The sequence below is a fragment of the Heterocephalus glaber genome, unplaced genomic scaffold (assembly GCF_053883595.1).
Source record: "Heterocephalus glaber isolate CG9 unplaced genomic scaffold, H.glaber_assembly_v1.0 deba00001608, whole genome shotgun sequence".
Lineage (NCBI taxonomy): Eukaryota > Metazoa > Chordata > Mammalia > Rodentia > Bathyergidae > Heterocephalus > Heterocephalus glaber.
In genome coordinates, this window is record NW_028258379.1 from 39,010,233 (window position 1) to 39,034,818 (window position 24,586).

Sequence of the window (24,586 nt, forward strand, 5' to 3'; positions counted from 1 at the left end):
GTGGACGTGCAGAGCTGACCCCTTCAAGAACAGCACCCGTGAAGACTTCCTGGCCCTGCTGTGCCTGCTCCTCGCTCTAACTTCCCAGAGCCTGGTGGTTTGTATCCCTGGGCATCTCTCTTGTGTGTGTCAGTCAGATGGGGGTGGTTCCTGTTACTGGGACCAAAGGACCCTAAGCAATACTGGGTGCAGGCTTGGGTCGGAGCTAAGTTAGGAAAGACACAAGGATGGGGTCATGTTTTAAACTGTCATATTCCTGTCTTTGTGTGAACCAGTTAAGGAATCTCCTTATGCATCAGGTTTGCGTTACGGCTGCTTAGGTAGGGAAGAAATGTGCTGAGGGAAATTAGGGTTACCCAAAGGAGACACGCTCTTACTTCCTAACTTTAACGAAGGCCCGCATTCAGGTAAAAAGCTGAGGGTGTTGTATTCTCCTAATGCCACACCCTGAGAAAGACACAACAATGGATAACCTCACACCAATGCAAGAGAACGTCAGACAACAAAAATGAAGAGTGCTCTTTAAAGGGGGGAGGGGGGCGGTATGTTTAACAATGTCAATATCACAGCTGGGTATGATAGCACAGGGAAGCTGAGACAGGAGGACTTCCCATGAGTTCAAGGCCAGCCTGAAACACACAGTGAGATCCAGTCTTGGGAAGTACAAACTCGGGTACATAGGGAGAAGGGGCTGTAGCATAAGCAACTTATTCTCAAAAGGCTCAGAAAGGCTGGGGCTGAGGCTCAGGGGTGAAGCACTTGCCTTACATGTGTAAGGCCCTAGGTTCAATCCCTAGCACTACAAAGAAAAAAAGAAAGAAAGAAAAGATTCAGAAAAAAATGATGAGAGCTAGAGAACTAGAGGTGGAGCTCAGTGGTGAGCACTTGCCTAGCATACAGGTGGGCGTGAGTTCTGTCCCCAACACTGCTAAGCAATAAAATAAAACAACCACAGGAACTCAGCCCTGCAAACTCGCTCAACACAGCACAGGCAGCAAAGCAGCAGAACCTGTATTCGTGCAAGACCCTCACACTGGTTCTCTAGTCCTCCACGAAATGATGGCTTCCAGGGCCTGTGGACACTCCTACCTAGGAATTTCCATGCAAGGGGACGCATTGGCTATAACTCACTTACTATGATTAGAACTTATATTTGGTACGGTCTATTATATATCTGAAATGGTAGCGAATCTTTATCTTTTGAATGTGGGCTATCTGGAAAAGGCAAAAACCATGCATGTCAACATGGGTAAGGTTCAGACCAGTGTCTGGCTTTACTTGCTTTTTATTTTTTCTGTTTTTTCTGTTCAAAAACAAACCACAGCAAGAAAGTAACCAAAACTTACTATCCCAAAGAGATGTTCTAAAAATCTTCTGAGAAAAATAACATTGTTATAAAGGGTACATCACATTTCAAAGCGATGGATTAGTCCTCTGAAAGGGAAGTGATTTTGCATGTAGAAATCATAGCAGTCATTCTAAAAAGGCGTCTCATTGAATCAGTAATCAAAAATCTCACAAAAAAGAAAAGACCAGCACTGGGAAACTGTACTGGGGAATTCTACCGAGCATTTAAGAAAAAATTAACACCAATCATCCTCAAAATCATCCTCTCTAAAAACTGAAGAGGAGAGAACACTCTAATCTCATTCTGTAAGGTAAATATGACACCAAAACCAGACATATCAGTATAAGAGAAAAATATCCCGGTAGAGAAATATTCCTCAAAAATTCCTGCAACAAAGCTCAACTAAAGACCAGCAGATAGAATTCAGCACATTTGAAAGATTAGACACCATCATCGGGGACGGGCAGGGGGCGTCTTCCTGGAATACAAGGGTGGTTCCACGCACAAAAATCAATCAGTGTAGTCCACTACAGTATCAGAATGATGGGGATTATCTCAATTGATGCAGAAAAAGTACTTAATATAATTCGACATACTTTTATGATAAAAACTCTCAACAAAATTTGTAGTAGAAGGAAACTATGTTAATATAACAACTTTTCTTAAAATAGGAAAAATTTATTGAAAGAAAGATAGCTTCTGTCTAAAAGAGACAGAAGGGGGACCAGAAAGTAGGTTGCCCCAATAACATTTATATATTAAAGCCAAAAGCTATCATTATACTCAGTGGGGAAACACTGAAAGATTTTCCCCTAAGATTAGAAACAAGACAAATATGCCCATTTTTGCCACTTTTATTCAACACAGTATTAGAAGTCACAGCCAGAGCAATTCCAAAAGTTAAATACATGTACCTAAAGTGGAAAGGAAAAAATAAAATTGTATCTATTCGTAAAAAACATCTTAAATGTGAAAAGCACCAGATTACATACACACACACATACACACACACACACACACACACACACACACTATATTTGTCAGCTTTCCCACTGCTAGAACAAAATACCTGACACACACAATTTAAAGGAAGAGAGGTTTATTTTGGCTCATGGATTCAGAGGATTCAGTCCATGGTCAGCTGGCTCCAAGGCACAAACATCATGGCAAAGGGGCACAGCAGAGGAAAGCTGTTCATTTATGGTGGCCAGAAGGAGTCATAGAGACAAGGAAAGAGCCAGAGAAAGAGAAAGGAGTGAGGGACAAGAATACACCCTTCCAGGTTACACCCCCAGGCACCCACCTCCTTCAACCAGGCTCTACTCCTTCTTTTTCTCAAGTTGGTACTAACTGTATTCTCTTTTCTGTATAACTTTAAGTACATAAAGGTTTAATTCCACAGGCCTCAGGAAATGGGTAAAAGTCACAGGGCAATTTCTCTTCCCACCAAAAAAAAAAAAAGTTTGCATATTTTGGTAAGTGTGTCCTAGTTGACTCAACAGCAACATTAGCAATGTTGAGCAAGATTCTTCCATAAATCAAGGCCTGGAACCAGCCTGCCATGATACGTTTAGTCCTCTGTTCAGGTGCTTAGACAGAAGCCCTAAACTGTTGAAGGTGACAGGCAAAAGGAGGCAGAAAGACAGGTGACGGGCACCTAGCAGGAGAAGGAAGAATGCCGAATTCCTTGGGATGGGATGTTTCGTCCTGTCCTCTGTTTAAAGTCACCTGTATAGGAGGATGCGGGGCAGGAATCCCAGAGAAAGGAAGGGTCCAAGACTGCTTGGACTGCCCTGGACGAAGGGCACTGCTATTGCAGCCAGTTCCAACTACCTTAGGGTTGGTCAAACCCGTGGTGGAATGCAGAGTGGAGCCGTGCTTATAGGAAGCAAGTCTGCTGGAAGCCCAGAGGGCCAAGCCTCAACCTCTGGTCCAGTGTGACCTTTGCCTCACTTGTTAACAGTGAAAAATTACTTTGGTTAGAACAGCCTGGAATCACACGAGTTTCTACTACCTTCACGCTCATTGTTAGAAAAGGCAGGTGTGCACATTCTTATTTGTTAGTTTCTTGGACAGTTGTATCTTCTCAAAGGACTTTCCGTTGGTAGAATGACCCCAAATGCTGAAAGCTAGAATGTACCCGTCCAGGTGTGCAATCCTTAGGGCTGGGCTTGGGGTGTGGCCGCACTGACATGGAGAAGAGACAGCTTCCTGCAGAACATCACCTGGCCTGCAGCCCCACCCCGAATCTCAGCCTGAGGTATATTTCAGTGAAGCAGGTGGCTGGGCTTCTTGGAGAAGAGATGCAATTTAACAGTGGAAAGGTAGAGGAACTCTAGAGAAGAGCCACCTCAATAAAGATTTATCCCATGGTGTGAAGGGAGAAGGCAAGGAACCCACTGGCACTTTGCTTCTCCAGCAATTTCTGACACTGTGGTAACCAACTTCTGCCTGTTCCATGGGGTCTTGAACTACTTGGGAACTGGGAACTCACTGAAATCACCATCTCCTGTAGGAATGAGGACATTCATCTCAGAAGAGTTGGTGCTGACTACCTCCAGCCCAAGGAATTCTTGCTTAGGTAAACTAGCAACCATCATTTTGTTAAAGGAAATAGTTGGCGCCTTCCACATTACGTGAACTTTGACATCTCTACTAATGATTATCCCCACAATGCCCACCACATCATCGAATGCCAGGCCAAGTTCCTTACAGTTATCTACTATTATGAAATTAACTTTGCCCTTGATTTGCAATGTTCTGCTGACATACTTGAATATGTAAGCTGCCTGTTTCGACTGTGTCATCAGTCACCAGGCTGGAAACATTCTCCTGGTCTCCCCTCTCCACTTCTCGCCCTCAGTTCATGTGCAGCTGGGTCCTTCTTTGTGGCTGGTTTGGGGTTTAGGTGTAGAGAATGGTTTGGATCCACTACATACTCTGAGCCTTTAAGGCAGGACTCGGAAGAGTCTTCATATCGTCAGACACATGCTTCAGGGCATGTGTGATGCTCTCCTCTTGATCAGTCTGTGCACACAGTGCTGAGCAGGAAGCACCTCATTGGTGCCTGAATGGGTAGCACTGCGGGGAGGTGAGCCTGGTGAAAGGAGGGGAAGATGGGATCCAGCAGAGGTCATGGCAGTCCATGCAGGTCCTTTGCCACAGGCCCCATTTAAGCTTGAGCATTCAATCTTCTTTGAGGCTTCCAACTCCTTTGACGTCATTGAGTCTACTGCCTTGCTGATGTCTCCTGTGAATGCTGTTCTGCCAGCTTTTAGGGACATGACAGCTCCCGTGGTCTGAGCGTGAGCCTTCATCCCTACTCTACACTGAGGTAAATCTGTCGTTACCACTCCCTTTACTCAAATACCAAGTCCAAAAGTCTCAGCCTCCTTTTTTTCCAGTTTTCTCCTAAAAAATCTCCAGCTGGAGCCAGGGATGACCAATCTCTGCATTTACTCTATGCTCACATTGTTAAACTGTGCCTTACTTCTCACTCCCCACTTCCTAACAGTCCACTCAACACCCTCAAGATCCAATTGGCTTCTGAAAGTCCTGCCTCTCAACATGAGATTTCTGGGGGACATGTGAGATCTATACCATAACACAAGGTGTTAGAACTAGTCCAGGACTTCGACAAAGTTAAAGCTGGCAAAGTCAACATGCAAAAACATATCGTTTCTTACACTAACAATGAACAATCCAAAGGGAAATTAAAGAAACAATTCCATTTGTAATAGCATCAAAAAGAATAAAATACTTAAGAATAAATTTAACCAAGGGGGCAAAAGACTTCTACCCTGGAAACTACAAAATGTTGCTAAAAATATTTAAGGGCACAAATGAGTGGAAAGACATCCTATATTCATACATTGGAAGGGTTAATTTTATTAAGATATCAATAATACCCAAAGTGATTTAAAGAGTTAATGGAAACTAATCAAAATCACAATGGTGGGGCCGGGGATTTAGCTCAGTGGTTCCAGTGCCTGCCTTGAAAGCACAAGGTCCCGAGTTTGATCCCCGGTACCAAATAAAACCAAAAATTGCAATGGCACTTTCTGAAGAAGATCAGTCCATCTAAAATTTCATATGGAATCTGAAGGACTGCCCAGTGGCCACAACCACCTTGACAAAGAATACAGTTGGAGGTCTCACATTTCCTGATTTCAAAACATTTTATAAAACTGCAGTAACCAAAGTAGTGTGGCACTGGCACCAAGACACATATATAGAACAACAGAACAGAATGAACAGCATAGAAATAAACCCAGCCATGTACAGTCAAATGATTTTTGACAGGGATGTTACAACCACATAATGGGGAAAGAACAGTTTCTTCAACAAATGGTGTTGGGAAAATTAGATTTCTGTATGAAGAGTGAATTCGGACCTTACCTTACACCATATACAAAAAATAACTCAATATGAACCAGAGACCTAAATATTAAGAGTTTGAAAACTATAAAATTCTTTTAAAAATCATAAAGGAAAGGCTTCACAACATTGGACTTGGCAATGACGTCTTAGATGTGACAGACACAAAGCAGGAGCAACAAAAGTAAAGATAGATAAAATGTACAACATTAAAATGTAAAACCTCTGTGCCTCAAAGGACAAATTAACAAAATGTGAAGGCCACTCATGGAATGGGAGACAATATGTGTAAATCATACTTGGTGTTACAGCTTGTGTCTAGATGCCCCCCACAAAGCCTCAAGCTGTCATAGGTGGGGCTTTTCCAAGGTGGCTGCATCTGAAGTGCCATGCTGGGATTAAGGGTGTGTGAGTACTAAATTAGTCCACTGATTGGTTTGAAATAGTTTTGGGTGGATTAAGGGTGTCTCACCGTGGGTGTTAGTGCTATCTGCCCTACTGTAGGTAGGCTGGATAAAATATAAGGGATAGAAAGAGGGTCGCTGCCTGTCACTTGTAGCTTGCTGCAGGCTACCATCTGTCTGCCCTGCTTTGCCATGGGCTATTTCTCCTCTGCAATGCCCCTCTGCCCCACCGCCCTGCCTTGGAGTCAGCTGACTATGGACTGAAACCTCTACAAACTGTGAGCTAGAACAAAACTTTCCTCCTTTAACTTCAGGTGTTGGGTATTTTGCCTCAGCAGTGAGAAAAGTAACTACAACAGTTGGTATCTTGGTACCCATTGCTTATCGGTTCTGGGAGGTGTTTTGGGTGTAAAGGGAAGTGAGTCGCAAGGCAATCCATACCAACACGTCCTAGCTTTCGGCAAACAGATGGTAAGTACCGGGACAAAAGCTGTCACATCGAATGCATCGAATGCCAAATCTGACAAGTTTGAAAGCAGTTGAGGACCAAAGTATGACTGCAACTGATAAGGAGTTAATATCCAGAAAATATGAAGAATTGTTACACCTTAACAACAAACCCAAAATAACTCAATTAAAAAATAGCCAAAAGATGCCAGGCATGGTGACACAGGCCTGTAACCTTGACTACTCAGGAGTCTGAGGCAGAAGGATAGAGGGTTTGAAGCCAGCCTGGGCAACTTAGTGAGACTGCCCCCACCCAAGGCAAAGCAAGTAAAGGCACATTTCTCCAAAGAGGACATACCAATGGCCAACAAGTCTATGAAAAGGTGTTCAACATCACTGATCATCACAGAAATGCAAACAAAGCCATAATGAGGCAACCTCTCACATCTACTAAGACGAAAGTAAAACATAAGTGTTAGTGAGAATGTGAAGAACTTACAACCTTTGTGCATTGTCAATGGGATTCTCAAGTGGTGCAGCTGCTATGGAAAACAGGAGGGTGGCTCCTCGAAAAATTAAAAGTAGAATTATAATATGGTCCAGCAATTCCACTTCTGGGTCTGCAAAAGAATTGAAAGGAGGGTCTCAAAGAGATTATTTTCACAGCAGCATTATTCACAACAGTCAAGAGACAGAAGCCACCCAAATGCCCATGGATAGACAAATGGAGAAATAAACTGTGGGAGGTACATACAGTGAGTATCATTCAGCTTTAAAAACAAAGGAAATCTGACATATGCTACAACATGGATGAAACCTACGAACAGTACACTGAGTGAAATAAGCCAGTCACAAAAGGATGAATACTGTTATCATCTTCACAATACTTACATGAGGTCATATAACTCTTCTACTTATGTAAGGTCTATGGAGTAGTCAAAGTTACAGAGACAGAACAGAGAATGGTGGTTGCCAAGGGCTGAGGTGCTATTTAATAGGTATAAATTTCAGTTTAGGAAGATGAAAAGAGTTCTGGACATGGCTGGTGGTGACAGTAGCACACACGCTTATGCCATTCAAGTACCCACTTGAACATGGTGACCATGGTACCTGTGTGGGTCAGTGTATTTAGCTGCCAGTGCAGCAACAGGGCCATCTCTCCAGGATGCAGCAGTGACCCAGAGGAGACCTCCACTGGCAGGGCGAGGCAACTCTCTATTCCCCAGGCACATGGAGCCCTCTCTTTCCCCAGAGAAAGCGCAGGAAGAAGGCAACAAACAATGTATGGGAGTGAAGGGCATTTCACCAACGGTAGAGCTCTTCTGTAGGGAACAGGGAAAGGGGACGTTACTAGAACCTCTGCAGTAAGTCCTAGTCTCCTGTGAGCCACGGCAGCACAAGGCGAATTACAGGAAAGGTAGAAAAATGAGACTGAGAAGAAGCTGAGCTTTCGGTCTGATCAGTGCTGCTCTGGGCGGCAAAGACAAAAGCCACCAAGCTTACCTCAGTACATCGGGAGAAACAAAGTGTAACAAGTGACTTGCAGAGAGTTTAGTATATCCTGCGTAATTAAGATATAACAATCTAAGAACAAGGAGGAACTGAGTAGATGTTTGTTCCTCCCAGGATGTTTTCAGCTCCCAGGATGTTTCTCGTCCTGGAGAATCACAGACAGCATCACCGGGTCATTGAGGTCTCAGTTGTGACCAGAGGCCAAAATGCAATTATATCTCGGAATTCCATAGCTGGGCTGTAGGCAGGAGAACTAGGCTAACCAAATGATTTTTCCCTAAAATTGTGTAGCATTGCTCCCGACACTCTTCCCAAGTGGAAGACTTCTGAAGCAAAGTCTACAGGCACAATGCTGCCTTCCAGGCCACTGCTGTCTATGATGTTCAGTGACCACAGGGGAGGGGGTAGGGCAAGGGAAGTTGTATCATACCCATTTCACTGGAATGTAGGCCAAGGCTCCTCCACCCTACTGACTGTTGGTGCTGGAGAATCCTCTGGAGAGGGGCTGCTCTGCCTTGGAGGGGTTCATGTAGCATCCCTGCTTCTACCCACTGGATGCCAATAGCACCCCCACCCACCCACCTGTGATGACCAAAAATGTCTCAGACACTGCCCAGTGTCCCCTGGGGAGCAATGCTGCTCCTGTTTAAGAACTACCCACTTACAGGTTTGAGACCCTACCCCTAACCCTGATCCCACACACAATCCCCAGCCTAATTCCAAACCTCCCATTCCACTACACACCACCTAAAGTGCCCTAGGGCACCTGCTCCCTGCCCTGGAGCAGGACCTCCAGGGACCGCCCCCCCTCACTGAGCTCCCTGCCCTGCCTCAGTGCTCAGTGGGACAGGTGGTTGCTGGCGGGAGAGGAGGGGAGGGAGGACAGGTGGTTTGCAGCATTCACTTGCTCACACTGTCTGCATGCAGCTCTGACAGGCCTTCTGCCCAACTCTGGCCCCAGCTTTAGGGTTAGGCCAGGAAGGGGAAGCGCCATCGGCCCTGTGCACTCCGTTTCCTCTTACCTACTCGCCTCCATGCACAGACCTTTCATTAATCTCAGTCCAAACCCCTTCGATGGCACAATCTGTTTCCCACCTGTTAAAAGCAAACTCGGGACACAAACTGAAGGCCAGCACTGTACACATCCTGGCTGCCCACCACAGCCTTCCCTTCCGGCCAGATGTCCGCCGCCCACTGAAGGGGCCTTCTAGCTCTGTAAGCTCCCAGTGTGGGCTGCCATGCTCTTGAGGTACTGTCTCTCCGCCTCGGGTTGTTTCTGTCCTGTCTTATCTCCTCTGCTGGGCTTGGGGATTTGGGAGGGGTGGGAAGAAAGGGATTGTGTTTCACTCTGAAACACAATCTGAAAATGAATTATTTCTGTGTTCTTTCCCATTTCAATACTTAGGTATAAAATTTTATCAAAGTAGTTTTCAGTACAATCTATACAACTTACAGAAGCTCATGGGGCTCTCCCTCCTGGTTTTCCCGGCTCTCAGGCAGCTCTGAGTGGTGTCTGCACCCAGCGGGGCTGCCGGGCCACGGCAGGTGTCACAGCTCTTCAGGACTAATCGGGAGTTTTGGGCCTGACAGAGCCCACTGGGTGTCCCTGGGCCCCCAGGGTAGCTCTGGGGTTTCTCCTTGGACCCACAGGTGAGACCACTGTCACATGGGGCAGGTGGCCAGGCTGTCTCCTGGGGCTCGCAGGTGACAGGGCACATGGGTCACAGGCCTCCCCGCTCTCTTCAGAAGGCATTTTTTGTGAGCTGTGATGGGGCGACCAGAGGAATGTGGAAGTCCCCAAGAATTCCATGAAGAATGACAAAAACAGAAAATCACCCCTAATTGTAGCCCCTAATAAAATAATTAAGGGTAAGATTTTAAATGGTGGAGTAAAGACCAGCAGCAAAATACAGCCTCTCTTGGGCCTCACTCTCAGACACCTGTAAAATAATAACTTAGTGAAGAAAAGAAGTAGAAGAGCCAACAGCAAAACTAGAAACTACAGAGAAACTGAAGACAACACAGGCAGGAGGAGGTCTTGCTCCACAGACACAAGAGGTGCTGAGGACCAAGCCCCACAAGAAGACTGGACACTAAGAAGACCCTAAATGTTATGCAGAATAGGTTGGAGAGGGTGTAAACACCGAAACAGCCAGACCCAAGGACACATCACAGGGAGGCAGAACTTAACTAAAGAGACCTCCGAGTAGTGGCAGAGTTTCTGTACCTTAACTGATCTTTAACCCACAGCACAAAAATGATAAAAATATAAGAAATCAAGGTAGCAAGGTGTCCCTCAAAACCCTAACTCCCCAAAAGCTGATCTCATGGACACTGGAGTAGAGGAAGCTATAGGCAAGGAATTCAAAACCCAAATAGTCAAATGTTTGAAATGTTTCTTCTTATAAAAGAAGAAACCTGTAAATGCTGGGTGTGGTGGCACACAGCTGTAATCCCAGCACATGGGAAGCTGAGACAGATGGATCACCACAAGTTCAAGGCCAGCATGAATTACATAGTGAGACCCTGTCTCAAAAGGAAAAAAAAGCGGAGGGGCTGGGGATTTAGCTCAGTGGTTCCACCTCTTGGCTCACAAGCGCAAGGTCTGGAGTTTGATTCCCAGTACCAAAAAAAGAGAAACATATAAACAAATGCATAAGATGTTTAAAGAGCTCAGAGGATTTAATTAAACAGATAAAGGATTTTACCAATAAAATGTCCAACAAGCTTAAAGAAGCAACAAACAATAAACTAGTTGAATTAACCAAGATAATACAAGACATGATGACCACTTCGGAAAAGAATTAGAAAGTATGAAAAGAGAACAAGCTGAGATAGATGATACGAAAAATTTAAAGGGAAGCATGGGTAGCGGACTTGACCAATGTGAGGACTGAGTGTCAGAAATAGACAAGGTAGATGTAGTGGATCATAAACTCAGAACCCTAAAACAACAGGACGCCATGCAAGCTGGTGCTAGCACCAACAGCTGCTAGATGACTCAAAAAAAAATGAACTTCTGAATTATACGAATAAAGGAAAAATTAGAAGATGACTCAAAAGTATAAAAATTTATTCACTGAAACCCTAGCAGAAAATTTTCAAATCTGAGGGAAAAAATTCAATATTCAAATATGGGAGACATATAGAACCCTAAATAACCACAACTAGAAAAGAACCTCTCCATGACACATCATAATCAAAATTCCAGAAATGCAAAAAAAAGGGAGAGAATACTAAGAGCTGTTAGAGAAAAACAGTAAGTAACTTATAAAGGCAAAAACCATCAGAATAACTGGATTTCTCAGTACAACCTTAAAGGCCAGGAGAAACTCCAGCGAAGTTTTTCAAGCCCTAAAAGAAAACAATTGTCAACTTCAATTTTTATATCCTGCAAAGTTAGCCTTCAAAAATGACAGAAATGGGCCGAGGATTTAGCTCAGTGGTTCTGCCACCTGCCTTGCAAGCACAAGGTCCCAAGTTCAATCCCATGTACCAAAAAAAAAAAAAAAAAAAAGAAAGCCAAAGAAACCCTAAAGAAATACATGACCATGAAATCAGTATTGGTACTGCAAAAAATACTTAAGGCAATCTATGATACTGTAGTTAGTTGATTGTATCAACTTGAGTAAGAAATGCCTGACTAAATTGGATCAGCGTAGTTCTGAGTGAGGCTGAGGGAATTTACTGAAGACTAAAGGCTCCCCCTAGGGTAGCTCCCTGCCTAAGTGGTACAAAGGGAAAACAAAGAAGGAAGGCTTGCTTCTGTTTCTCCAGTCTTCGCCTCCACCTTGTCTCCTGGCTTCCAGCACAGACCCTTTGGCCTCCTGATGCAGACTCTCACGGGACACACACTGGGCTCCAGGCCTACGACTGGATCCTTGGGACCTGGCACACAGACAGCCCTTCTGCCCTCTTCCACACCCAACTCTGTGGGCGGCCACTGTAAGTCAATCTTGTAAATTCTTATACATCTGTGTATCTTGGATTAAATCTTTTTCTCTAACAAGCACTGACTGATACAGAATCCAAGACAGAGACAGGGAGGCCACCAGCACCAAAGAGCCCAAAGGAAAGTATACGTCTAACTGGAAGAGTACTTAAACAAAAGGAGAAAAATAAAGGAATCAGCATTGAAAAAATAATGTGATGACAGGATTGTAAGGATAAACAGCTCACAATAATAACTCTCAACGTCCATGGTCTCAACTCATCAATCAAAAGGCACAGAATGGCTGATTGGATAAAAAAACAAAATGGAATTATATATTGCCTACAGGAGACATTCCTTGTCCAAAAAAGTACGTAGACTGAAAGTGAAAACATGGAAAATGACACTCCATTCACCTGGAGCCTGAAAACAGGGAGTAACTATCTTATTTTCAGACACAGTGGACTTCAAGACAAAACTGATCAGAAGAGACAGATGATCACCAACACGATCACAGTGAGGACTTTAATAACCCACTCTCACAATTAGACGGCCAACTACACCCAAAAAAACAACAAAGAATATCAGAATTAAACTACACCAATGAACAAATGGACTTAATAGATATCCACAGACATCTGTTGTTTCAGCCAACAACCACAGAATACACATTTTTTTCCTCAACAGCACATGGAACTTTTTCCAAAAGACTATGTCTTAGGCCAAAAATATGCGTAAATAAATACAAAAGGATTAACATAATCTCCTTCACACTATTGGATCATAGCAAAATAAACCCAGAAATCAACAACAAAAGCCACAAAAACTATACAAACATAAGGAGATTAAGTAATGTGTTACTGAATAATCAATGGGTCACAGAAGAAATCAGGGAAGAAATTAAAAAGTTCCTAGAATGGACGGGGATTTAGCTCAATGGTTTTGCCACCTGCTGCACAAGTGCAAGGACTTGAGTTCAATCCCCAGTACCAAAAGAAAAAAAGTTCCTAGAATCAAGTGGCAACAGAAACACAACACACTAAAACCTATGAAACATAATGAAAGCAATTCTAAGAGGGAAGGTTATAGCTGTAAATGCACACATAAAAAGAATAGAATGATCCCAAATAAATAACCTAATGATACATCTAAAGGTCCCAGAAAGGGAACAATCCAAATCTGAAACTAATAAAAGGAAAGAAATTACAGAGATCAGAGTAGAAATCAATGAGATTGAGACTAAAAAACAATACATAGGATCAATGAATCAAAGAGTTGGTTCTTTTTAAGTATGGGGGACAGGCATGGTGGTGCACACCTGTAATCCCAGAACTAGGGAGGCTGGGGCAGGAGGATCAGATCACTGAAAGTTCATGTCTAGCCTGGACTATATAGTGAGACCCTGTCTAGAGAGAAAAAAAAAATTATAGGAAAAGGACCTGGGGATGGAGGAGGTAGGAGGAAGGGGAGGAGAAGCAGGAGTAAAAGGGATCAGGATCCACTATGCATATGTACTAATTCCCCCATGATGAATGTATTTATCATGTATTGCAAAAATATACTAATAAAAAATTGAGGAAAAAAATCATTGTCTACTCGTTAGCAACTAAATCTACTGAGCACTTGCTATGTTCCAGGCACTGCGATCAGTACTATATATATATATATATATATATATATATTACTTTTTATTTATTTATTTATTTATTTTGGTATGGGGGATCTAACTCCAGACCTTGCACTTGCAAGGCAGGCAGCAGAACCACTGAGCTAAATCCCCGGCCCAGTACTATTTATATATGGATAATTTAAAAGTATTTCACTTAGCTCAGTGGTGCCACCACCTGCCTTGCAAGAACAAGGTCCTGAGTTCCATCCCTGGTACCTCCCCGCAAAAAGTATTTCACTTAAATTTACTCTTCACTCCACTACTCTAAATCTGCAGGCAATTTTGTGTGTATGGGGTGGGGGCCTAGTGTGTGAACAAAAGATCCAAATTGAACGCGATTGGTTGTGAGTGACACTTCAATGGGAATGAAGTGAGTAAAGAGCGGGGAGGTGGGCGGGGGGGAATGAGCTGGATTTCCATTTTATCTTAAAACGAAGTTTCCATGTCCCCACTTGAGTCATTTAGACAGGTCCAGAGAGGTGAGAAGGCTCAGATCCTGGACATAGACAAGGTGCCTACAGAAAAGCTTGAGGGGGACAAAGCCCAAAGAGAGGTGGCATAAGGTTAGGCTGGGCTGCCAGCCAAACGGTCCAATGGGTTTCTTCCAACTAAGACCTGATCATGCCTCCCAGGAGCAGGGCTAAAAATCCAAGCATCCAAGAGGGCCTGACCCAGAGAACTGGGCTGGGCAGGAAGGAAGCTGAGCCCACAGGAGAGATGGGTTCCTGAGTCAAGGACACCAGCGCTGCAGTTTATCAGGCAGGGGCTTCACAGCAGCCTCAGAGGACAAGTGCAGGGCCTGGGGCACTGTAGGCAACTGGGAGAGGCCAGTGGGAAGGCAAGGTGAGGTGCCTGAGTCGGGGTGAGGGCCATCTTCTCTCCACCCTGCTGTTCTCCGACACCTCTGCTCCCATAAGGAGGTAGCAGAGCTCAGCCAGCATGTGGCCAGTGCGCCCTCTGGGAGCCTCTGACCCCAAGACAGCCCTTGGGGACATAAGTGAAGCAATTCACTGTTTATCCACCTCCCTAGAAGCTGGGCATGGAAAAGCAAGCCCTGATGACTAGGGCCTCCTCAAAGTGCCCCAGAAGAGTGGTACCTGAGGAAAGGGAGTTTTGTGTGACATGGGAGGTGCCTTTGTGAATATGGAAGGTGGGGCCTGGAGAGGTACCCACTGGGCACATGCTCACACACACACACGGACAAGCGTGTGTTCACACACATGCACACCCACATGCTCTCTGTCCCTTCTTGACAGCCTATTCTCAGTCCCTCCTTTAGAAAGCAGCAGTCGTTATCCCTCTTTGGAATTCTGTACAGGCCACAGCACCCTGTACTCACACGGTGTCCTCTGTGAGTGGTCAGTAATCATCTGCTAACACTGGTCATGGGATGTCTTCCTCTAACGTGGGCAAATGAAGCCAGTTCAATGGCCAGCAAGATACACGTCAGGAGGCACTGTTGAGTCAGACTTCTCTAGTTCCTATGGTTTCCAAGTATCAGTGGCAACTAGGCAGGTGTATCTTGCCCCTATGGAACCCCTCAAATGAAAGCCAAACCCAATAAACACCTCACCTGGCAAGCAGCTAGACCTCTATGCTGTATTTCCCAATGCCAGCTTGGACCTCTCCACCTATACTTTGCAGACACAGCTCAAACTCAACGTACCCCAAACTGAAATACTGTGTTCCCTTGCAAATTTGCCTTCCGTGTGCAACCCACCCACATCATTCACCATGTTGCCCAAGCTGCAGACACAAGCACTACCTCTGGGTTCTGGCTCTCTGCTGCCGAAGCTCATCCAACCCTAGACCTCTGTGGCCTTCCTCCTTCCTGCCCAGGAGACGCTGCACCGACACACACCTGCACCAGAACAACACCGAGTCACTCTCTCTGCCTGCAGCCTTCACCAGACCCCAAGCCTCTTTTGCACACTCTTGCCACACATGCTCTCTAAAATGCAAGGGAGAGGGCATCACCCTCCAGTTTAAGATCCTCCAGTGGTCCGGAACTGCATCTTAAATAACTGTCAACGCCTTGGCAAACCATACCGTCTTAATACAGAGCCCTAACCCTTCCACCTCCTCTCTCGTCACAACGGAACATTGTACACAGTGTTCTTTCACGTGTCCAAGCCCGACCGCCCTCACTGGGTCCTCACAGACTTGCAAGTGTCCTGGCCTTCTGAGAGCGGGTTTTCTTGTTTCCACGTAAGCGTGTGAACTGCTCGCGGCCCAGGATACTGCCTCACTCACTGTGGAACCTCTGGAACTACACTTTGCACACCGTGGGCAGCCAACAAATATCTGGTGAGTGGAAGGATGATGTACAACACTGGGTCGGGGACTGGCACCAGGGCGTGTGCCACAGACTTACCCCAGAGAAGGAGTTCTAGGCCCAAACCAAGAGTCCCAGAGCTACTCCTTTCTTTCTTTCTTTCTTTGGTACTGGGGATCGAACTCGGGACCTTGAGCTTGCAAGGCAGGCAGGGGAACCACTGAGCTAAATCCCCGGCCCTGCTACTCCTTTTTAATACGTATTTATACTTTGTCTCCTAATCGGTCGCACATGTTTTATTTTCAAGTATTATTAAATTAACTAAGGGTATTGCTCCACTCGCCCCCGCCACGTGGTGTAGTTGTTTGGAGAAACTATTAATCCACTTAAAAGACTAACCATAGCTTCTGCTATGGAAGCTATGATTGCTGTGGAAGGCTGCCCTGCTTACCCGCAGGCAGGACCCACTCTCAGGGCCTCCCACAACGGCCCTCACTTTATATCTTTCCTTTTGTTCTTTTATCTTTCAGCTTTCTTGTCACAACCAAGCAGCACAACTCGCGGCTGAAAGAACCCAAGGGTTTTTAAGCGCCCAGCTAAGATGCGGCTCATGGATCATCAGGATGCGGCCGCAATGCCCCTCACGCGTGCACTCCGCGCCCTCCTAGAGTGTGACTCCCGAACGCATGTCCGCAATCTCAGGAGTCCGTCAGAGCACTTCCAATCCTTCAGAGCGCTAGCCTGACTGCGGAAGTAGTGTACGCAAAAGTTAAGCTCTTTCCCTTGTAAAACTCATCTCTCCGGAGATCTAAGCGAAGGGAGAGAAATCGAGGGGCTCCTGATCATCATGCAGCTTTCTCACAAGGTTTATGATCAAGTCAAATTAAAGAAAATAAAATCTCACTGGGGCAGCGGGACTGAATCGGCGGGGGTGGGGCGGGGGCGGGATCGGCAGAGAGGAACCCCGGGGGCGGGGCTGGCCGGGAGGGGCGGAGCTGACCTGGTGGGCGGGGACGTCGTGGAAAGGGGCGGGGTTGGCCCGATGGGCGGGGCCTGGTAGGTCCCCAAGAAACCGCCGCTCTCGCGACTCCTGGGCCTCCTCAGCCCCGAACGTGCGCCGCGGCGGTGAGGGAGCAAGGCCGAGAAGCCGCCGTTCACACTCTGCCGGCTGCAGAAGTTGTTGCCATACATTTCGGATGTGCGTTTTCCACGCCTCATTCTTGGTCTCGCATCTCCAGAGGGGCCTTGGCCCTGTCACCACAGTCGCAGCCACACACCCCTTCCCCTGACTCGCCTTGGCTGCACCGGCTGACCTGTCTACCTCAGACCCGGCCTGTCCACCTCAGATCCGGCCTGTCAGCCGGACGCGAGCTGGCGGCGAGAGGAGGGTGGGGCCAGGCCGCGCAGGGGGCGGGAAGAGCGTTAGGGCACGTGAGGGGGCGTTGGCCAATGGTAGGGTGCTGTGGAGGGCGGTGGGGCGGGGATGGAGGCGGGGCTCAGCGCCGGGGGCGGGGAAGGGCCGGGCCGGGGGAGGGGCGGACAGACGCCGCCGCCGCCGCCGCCGCCCCCGCCGCGGCTGCCGCAGCCTCCGAGAGCCCGGAGAAGGAGAAGCGGGAGCGAGCGAACGACTCCGTCCCCGGGCGGCGGCTGCAGCGGCCCGGGGGGTGCGGCGGCCGGGGCAGGGGCGGGCGGCGGGGGCAGCCCGCACCAGCCATGCCGAATAAAAACAAGAAGGAGAAAGTGAGTGCGAGGCGACGGCGGGGGCGGCGGCGGGAGGCGCCCTCTGCGGGGACCCGGGGCGCAGTTAACCCGCGGGGCACAGCGGCGTGGGCCGCGTCGCGCTTGCGCTGGGGGCGCCCAGGTAGGCGCTGACGCTTCGGGGTCGCCCTGAAATCCTCCTTCCTGGGGTTCAGGCCAGAAGGACGGCTTTGAGGTGTCTGCGATGTCAGAAGCGCGGTGTAAAATTGGGTTATTTTCTCTGCTTAAAGTTTCCCCTTTTTTTCTGCTTTTTCTAGACAAGGTCTCGCTATGTAGCCCAGGCTGGCCTCTAACTCGCCAGCACAGCCCCTGCCACAGCCTCCCGTGCTGGGGTTACAGGCGTGCCACCACCACGCCCGGTTTCTGTGTGCTTAAAGTTTTCAACCCAAATGCAGAGGAGGAGAATGAGAATTGGGAGGGTGGGGTGGGCCAGTGGGGTGTGCTAGCCCAAGACCGTATCTTTAAACAGTACTCACAGATGTCCCCACGGTATGGAAGCTGTACTCGAGTTTTATAAATCAGATTTTGAAACTGTTTAGTTAGGTGTATAGAGGGCTAAAAATTGAGAAGACTCATTGTTTTTGTTTGATGTTTCCCAGGATCCACCAAAAGCAGGGAAAAGTGGGAAGAGTTCAAAAGAAGGACAAGACACAGAATCAGAGGTAACTGTCCTTAGATACCTCCTTACTTTTTCTATCAGCAGCTTTCCCTTGGGACAAAACACAGAGTGATGAAACCCAGGGTCTTCCAAAATGTTTCCCTGTAGGAGACTTTGTGGTGTCTCTGAGTTATTTAGGTATTCCACTTCAGAAAAAGTGCCAATCCAGGCAGCTTCTATTTTTAACTACATCCCCCCACCCCAAACGTAGCAGGCCTCCTGCGAAGACTGGTCTTACAGGGCCTCTGGCTGGAGTTCATGTTCCCTTTGCTCTAGGATCCTCTCTCCTTCTTCCTTTGCAAGCCGCCAGGTGGCTTTCTGCGTGGCTCTTCGTCTTTCTTCCATCACCCTTGTTTTCCTTGGTGCAGTCTCTGCAGCTGGTGTCTTGGGCAAGCTCTTTTTTTCTGTTATCTGGTCCTTTAGCATTTTTCAAACCAGTATCTTCGGTATTTTTTATATATCTAGCTTGAGATTTTTTTGTGCATTCTTCTACTTCCTTCCTCTACCCCCACCCCACTGGAGTGGGACTTTTCTTGCTGCTTGACATTGGTTTCGTAAAAGAACAGCTGGAATGCTCAGTGAAGAGTGTGTTTGTACCTGGTGGAGTCCGCACCAGGCACCGCTCGCCTCTGCCTCTTCTTCCTTGTGACTGACTGTCCTGGAACTAGAGCACCCAGGGCCGGGGGTCCATCAGCAGAGCTCATGGGTCTTTTTGAAGCCACAGAGAGTCAAGAAGTTGCTTAGCTTGGGGTCAGTTCTGCAGGCTGGATCATTGAGATCTCTGGTCTTAACATAAATGACATTAATTTGTGAGTGTCAGAGCCCTTCCTGCAAGCCAAATTAGAATGAGTTAAATTCTGCCTGGGAGACACAGTAGACTTTTTTTAGCTCCAGGTTATCTTTTCCCTGTCATTTGGTGTGTTCTAAGCCTCCCTTCTCTGGAGCAGGTGGTTTATTCCAGCAAATCTGTTGCCCTCCCTACAGCAAAAAGCAGAAATCCAAAAGGTTCCTTAAATACCAATAGTTAGAATTATTTGTGCCAGTCTTTCCCTACCCTTTCTTTACAGCAGACTATCAAGTTTGCTATGGTTAAATTTGACTTGCTTACTTCCTGTGCCACCCTTTTGACACTCTATGATGAAATATAGTCATTTGCAGGGGTGTATACTGTGTGCTTTCTTCTCTTTCTTTTGTTTGTTGCTCTTTCATTAAAACTGCTAAGATTTCCGATAGCTCCCTAACCTTTCTTACTAATATAACTGCATCCTCTTACTGTTAAGGTCACAAAGGAATAGGAATGTGTATGTTTCATTTATTCCTCTTTTAATGGAAAGAACCTGACAGTAAGGAGGGATAATGTTAAATTTGAGCCTGAAAAATCCATCAGCAATGCCAAAACTATTTTACTATGTAAAATGTGCATTTATTTATAAGGAGGATAGCGTTCTTAGAATGTCAGTTGTGTAAGACTTAAGTGTGGCCTGCAGTGTCTGAGTGTGATGCCCCACTTGTTTTTTTGTATTTTTTCCAGTGCTACTGTGCCTAAGAGCTGGAGCCACAGAGCTTGAACTTACCACTGAAATGTTGGGCCCTTCACTACTTCCTCATATGGATACCAGAGGCAACATGGCATTTTAAGCATGACACAGTTTCATTGCGTAAATTATTTTGCAGGAATACAGCTTGAGGCACTTCAGTTCATCTGACTTTTGAGTTGACCTTTATTCTTTATTGCCTTCTTCCTCTCAGTCTTCAGCTCACTTCTTCTAGTTCCACCTACTTACCTAGTAAGATTGACTCCTGCAGGTGAATTAAACCATTACTGCACACATTTCCTCTCGTCTGTATCTCAGTGTTTCTCTGAGCTGGAATACTTTAACCTGAATGTTGTGTTCCAGGCTTGACATCAGGTCACCCTTGCGAGCTACAGCTGCTCGTGTTGCCCCTGGAACTCACCTCATTGGGCTTCACAGCCTGGAGGGCCATGCAGGGCCAGTACTCGTCCAGGACAGAGCAGCCAGGAGGTTTGGGAAATAATCCCAGCAGAGAGAACGTTCAAGAACTTGGCCTGTGGCTGAGTTAGCCCTCCTTCAGGTGTGTGGAGGGTTCCTATAACGGAATCCTGGTGGGCCGTCTTCTAGCCTGGCAGAAGCCAAGGCAACAAATGCCTACTGCACAGAACATTTTCTGGTTAGAACAAGGGAACATTTGATGACATGGGCTTTTTTCATAAGGAAGATACAGTTCTGGAGTAAAGGATAGAGTGGTACAGTGGCAATTATTTTCAGCTTTGAGGTTAGAAAATCCTACTGATTCCTGCATTGCCATAAATGGTGTCATCTAACTTGTGTTACCCTGCTTCTTCATCACTAAAATGAGTCACGAGCTTAAGGTTTGGCCACTTTTAACTTAGGCTCCCCTGTTCTTAAGAAATTTCCCCCAACAAGATATATGGCAGGATCTATCCTTCAGTGGCACCAAATACTGTTAAAGATCATAATTGCTGCTGTGCAACTTTTGTCTTATTCTAGAAATTTCTACGTCTTGAATGACCTGTTGGTACATTTTCCTTTTCTTTTTTTTTTCCTCTTTCAAATAGAATGTTAAATTTTATGTGTTGCTTATCCATATGTGTCCTGGAAATAAAAGTTTCTGTGCAGTATGTGCTGCTGGTTTATTTCGTAGCACACCGCTAAGGAACAAGGCCGCAACCGGGCTCCTGGTTCACTTGAAGTTGGAAAATGTGGAGACTGACAGAGGGAATGCGTTTTCGAGCAGCTGTTCTCAGTAACATTCAAATCTGGGGAAACATGATTAGGCATATTTTAGGAATATTCAGACTCTTAATAAATTGCTCAGACTTTCTAAAGTTCACTTTGGAGGATCCGCCCATAGGATGGTGTTGCCATATTGTTTTGTTCTGTTTTTTAAACTTGTGTACTGTGTCCAGAGTTACGTTTTATAAGTGTTAATGCTTTTTGTAGAGTGATTTGTTTTCAGTACATTAAAGATGATTTGAGTATTGTTCTCTGATCCTGTACCTTACACATACAGCTCAGCTCAGCTCTGTTTGACAGTCGCTACAGCAACTCTTACATAACACCCTTTGCTGAAAGGAAAGCTAAATGATCCTGTGGCCTGGGAGCTTATTCTGACACCATCCACCTTTAGGAATGACTTCTTTGTTTTCATAAGCTGTCCCTTTGCGTTCTGTTGCCACCAACCCCTGGTAGCCTAGAGTGAGGTAGACTGACTTGCTGGAGGTCCTATGGTACTAGGTGGTGGAATAATTTTTTTATAAATTAAAATGGAAAATTCAAAACCGTTTATTAATCTAATATACCCTTTACATGTTAACAGTTTTTTGTGAAACTACCTCTTCAGAAGTACTTTTGACTTTCAGTTCACTGTGGCAGGAGTTTTCTCCTAAGTAAGTTGGAAGGAGACAATGAAAGTCGTTTGAAGAGAGCAGTGTGAGCATGGCAGCCTCAGGGAGACCCGGCTCTCTCCTGCCTTGGACCAAAGCCGCCATCTTTAACTTTGCACGGGGCCCTCCCAGGCCTCACTTTTCATCTTTCTCTTCCCAGCTGTTTTCCATGCAGCCCTCAGCTCCAGTGAAGTCCAGAGAGGAACAAAGAAATAGTACTTGAAAGGTCCTTTCTGAAACCCATATGCAGTTATGTAGGAAATGGAATTGCCTGCTCTTAGTTGCCACACCCTGGTCCTCCCTTTCCAACCTCCCAGTGGTCCTCAGCCAGAGCACAGGTGCTCTGGTCCAGGGAAAAGACGAACCTCAGAGGAAAGTCAGCTACAGGTGAAAGTTGGGAGTTGCTGGGCAGTGTTGCCCTGAGCTAGCTGCCTTCAGGGGCTCAGAAGCAGTTGGTTCTGCCCTAAGCTGCCCCCTTCTCTAGCTGCCACTCCTGCTCAGGTAGACTCTACACAGCTGCCCCTGTGCGACCCCCACCACCCTAGACCAAGAGTCTTAGTCTGGACGTGGGAAGTGGGGGCAAGGTACTTTGTTGTGGGGCTGTCCTGAGGTCCCGCTTGTTGTAAGATGTTCACCAGCATCCTTGACCTTACCCACTCGGTGCCAGTGGCAAGCAAAGCTGCGTGCAGGTGTGGCTGAATATCTCCTGGAGGAACGGCTCATCCCTGGCAAGCCACTTCGATAAAAAGATCCTGCCACAAGATGTGACCATTTGCCTGATAAGTGTCCCTAGCACACATTCACCTGGGCAGACTGCTTCTGGTACACCAGCAGTTACCAAACAAAAGGGGGGTCACTCCTTTGCACTCTTCAAGGTTATTGAGAACCCCAAAGAGCTTGTGTTTAGGTGAGTTACACTACTGATACTCATATTAGAGATTGATACTGAAAGTTTTAAAATACTCATTCACTGAATAATACTTATTACACATTAACATAACATTTGTATGAAAACTTTTTTAAAATTTCACTGAGTGGCTTTTTTTTTAAATGGTACTGGGAATTGAACCCAGGACCACCCTACTACTGAGCTATATCCCTATCCCTTTTTGTTTCTTATTTTGAGGTAAGGTCTCGCTAAGTTGCCCAGGTACAACACGAGCTTGCAATCCTCCAGCCTCAGCCTCCATCAGTGCTGCGATTATAGCCATGTGCCACCGTAATGAGAAGAGTGGCGATTTTTTTTTTTTGCATGTCTTTGCAACTGTCTGCTTCACTCAATCTATTTTAATATCACATGAGAAGAACTTCACAGCGTGATGGCTAAAAGGGAAAACCTCATGGGCCCTGAGAGCTTCTAAAGGTCCCCACCTAAGGGTTCCTCAGACCTTACTTTGAAGACCTCTGTTTGGAAATACTCTTCCCATCCTTTGCTGCCTGAGTCCTTCATCTTTTTAGCTCCAATTCAAGTTCCTCTATTCTGAAATTTAAGAGAAGCTTTTCTCACCAACTTGGACCATATTTTTTTCTCTCTTCTAATCTATGCAGCAGTCATTGGCCTAACGAATCACTTGTCCTTTGTGCCACTTGGATCCACCTTTGTGTACCATGACTTTCCCCCATCAGAGGAGGCTCTGGGGGTGGCAGTTTACTGTGACTCCTCTTTGCACCTGCTGTGTGTGTTCAGACCGAGTTGCAAGAAGCATTTGGTGTGTAGACTTAGTGCTCAGGAAAAAGGACAGGTTCAGATTAACCAGGTTGCTGATTTTTCTGATACTGTAAATTAGGGGGGAAAAAACTCATTATGAAGCTTCTTTATCTCCTCCTGATCGTGTGAGGGAGTTTCCATACTGAATTTTCATTCCAAATTGTTTCAATGCAAAAGATTACAGTACTCAGGACTTTTTCTAATGTCTTGTGAAAGTTTTAAGAAATATTTTCTTTTTAGTTTGCTTTTACATACTTAGTAGAAAAAAGCGTAGGTCCCCTAAGATCGTGCTAAAAAGTTCAGTGGTAGAAGGCATAGTCTCATAAGATATTAATTTAAAACATTTCCAAATAGGATGTCCACTGAAATATAAATACTCCCCTGGGATCATTGGTGTCTTATAATTCTTAATGTAAATATATGAGGAATGTTTTTAGAATGTGTTAATATGTTTCATAAGATAGATATGGTTTTGCTTTGAGCCTCCCACGCGCAAACACTGTGTTGAGGATTGGGAAGGATCAAAAGAAGAATGCAGCCCCATCCTGTTAAGAACTTAAGTATTGGCTGATTGCATTATCTGTGTGTCATCTGCTGCCTCCGGACATTCTGTGCACTGGGAGTAACGTGGCCCCGCTTGGGTGGGACAGGATGGAGCCCGTCTCATGGAGGGAGCCAGGCGAACTGTGGGTAAGAACAGCAAGTGCTACTCCAAAGCCCTGATGGAGCGGGCTTGCTGCTGAGCTGTGCAGTTCCAGCAAGTCTGTTAGGCTGGGAAGTGTGGTAATTACAGCCATCTCCTCTCCCACTTTGGGGACTTAGCAAGAATGGCCCGGGGCGGAGTAAAGGCAGCCTGAAGTGTGTGGGTCAGAAGGAGGCTCAGGGCTCCTGCACTCAGGAGCTGCAGGGTGCGTGCAGTCATCCTATCAGTGGAGAGGGTTCCACCTGCCCTTGAGGAGGAGCCGGGAGCCAGTGTGAATCACAGTGACTTTTCCTAAGTCCTGGGAAGCGCCTCTGGAATATCAGTGACAGGGTCTCCAGCGTTTCCTTAGACTCCGGGAACCCGCCTGAG

General features: G+C 46.1%; 1 protein-coding gene, 1 long non-coding RNA gene and 1 pseudogene across 7 annotated transcripts in view; 2 read left to right on the forward strand and 1 right to left on the reverse strand.

Moving 5' to 3' along the window:
- Positions 1-2,430: 2,430 nt before the first annotated feature.
- Positions 2,431-17,101, reverse strand: LOC101698287 (adenylyl cyclase-associated protein 1 pseudogene; annotated as a pseudogene). Its single transcript, XR_015444958.1, has 2 exons — positions 16,964-17,101; positions 2,431-7,196 (listed from the first exon to the last, which is right to left on the reverse strand). The product of XR_015444958.1 is annotated as an adenylyl cyclase-associated protein 1 pseudogene (transcript).
- Positions 15,581-16,866, forward strand: LOC147822872 (uncharacterized). Its single transcript, XR_015444965.1, has 2 exons — positions 15,581-15,995; positions 16,494-16,866. It is a non-coding gene; the product is annotated as an uncharacterized LOC147822872 (long non-coding RNA).
- Ppp2r5c (protein phosphatase 2 regulatory subunit B'gamma) overlaps positions 17,019-24,586 on the forward strand; it is a 133,718-nt gene continuing 126,150 nt past the window's right edge. The window contains exons 1-2 of one of the 5 annotated variants that reach the window (XM_021244143.2): positions 17,019-17,161; positions 18,321-18,383. Coding sequence is in view for 3 of the 5 variants with exons in the window: in XM_004836936.4 (XP_004836993.2) it covers positions 17,677-17,703; positions 18,321-18,383 (90 nt within the window). In the remaining 2 variants the exon portion in view is untranslated. Of the gene's footprint in view, positions 17,162-17,529; positions 17,704-17,805; positions 17,825-18,320; positions 18,384-24,586 lie in introns of those variants that run through there. The other 4 variants (XM_004836936.4, XM_004836937.4, XM_087195150.1 and 1 more) reach the window with 4 other exon arrangements.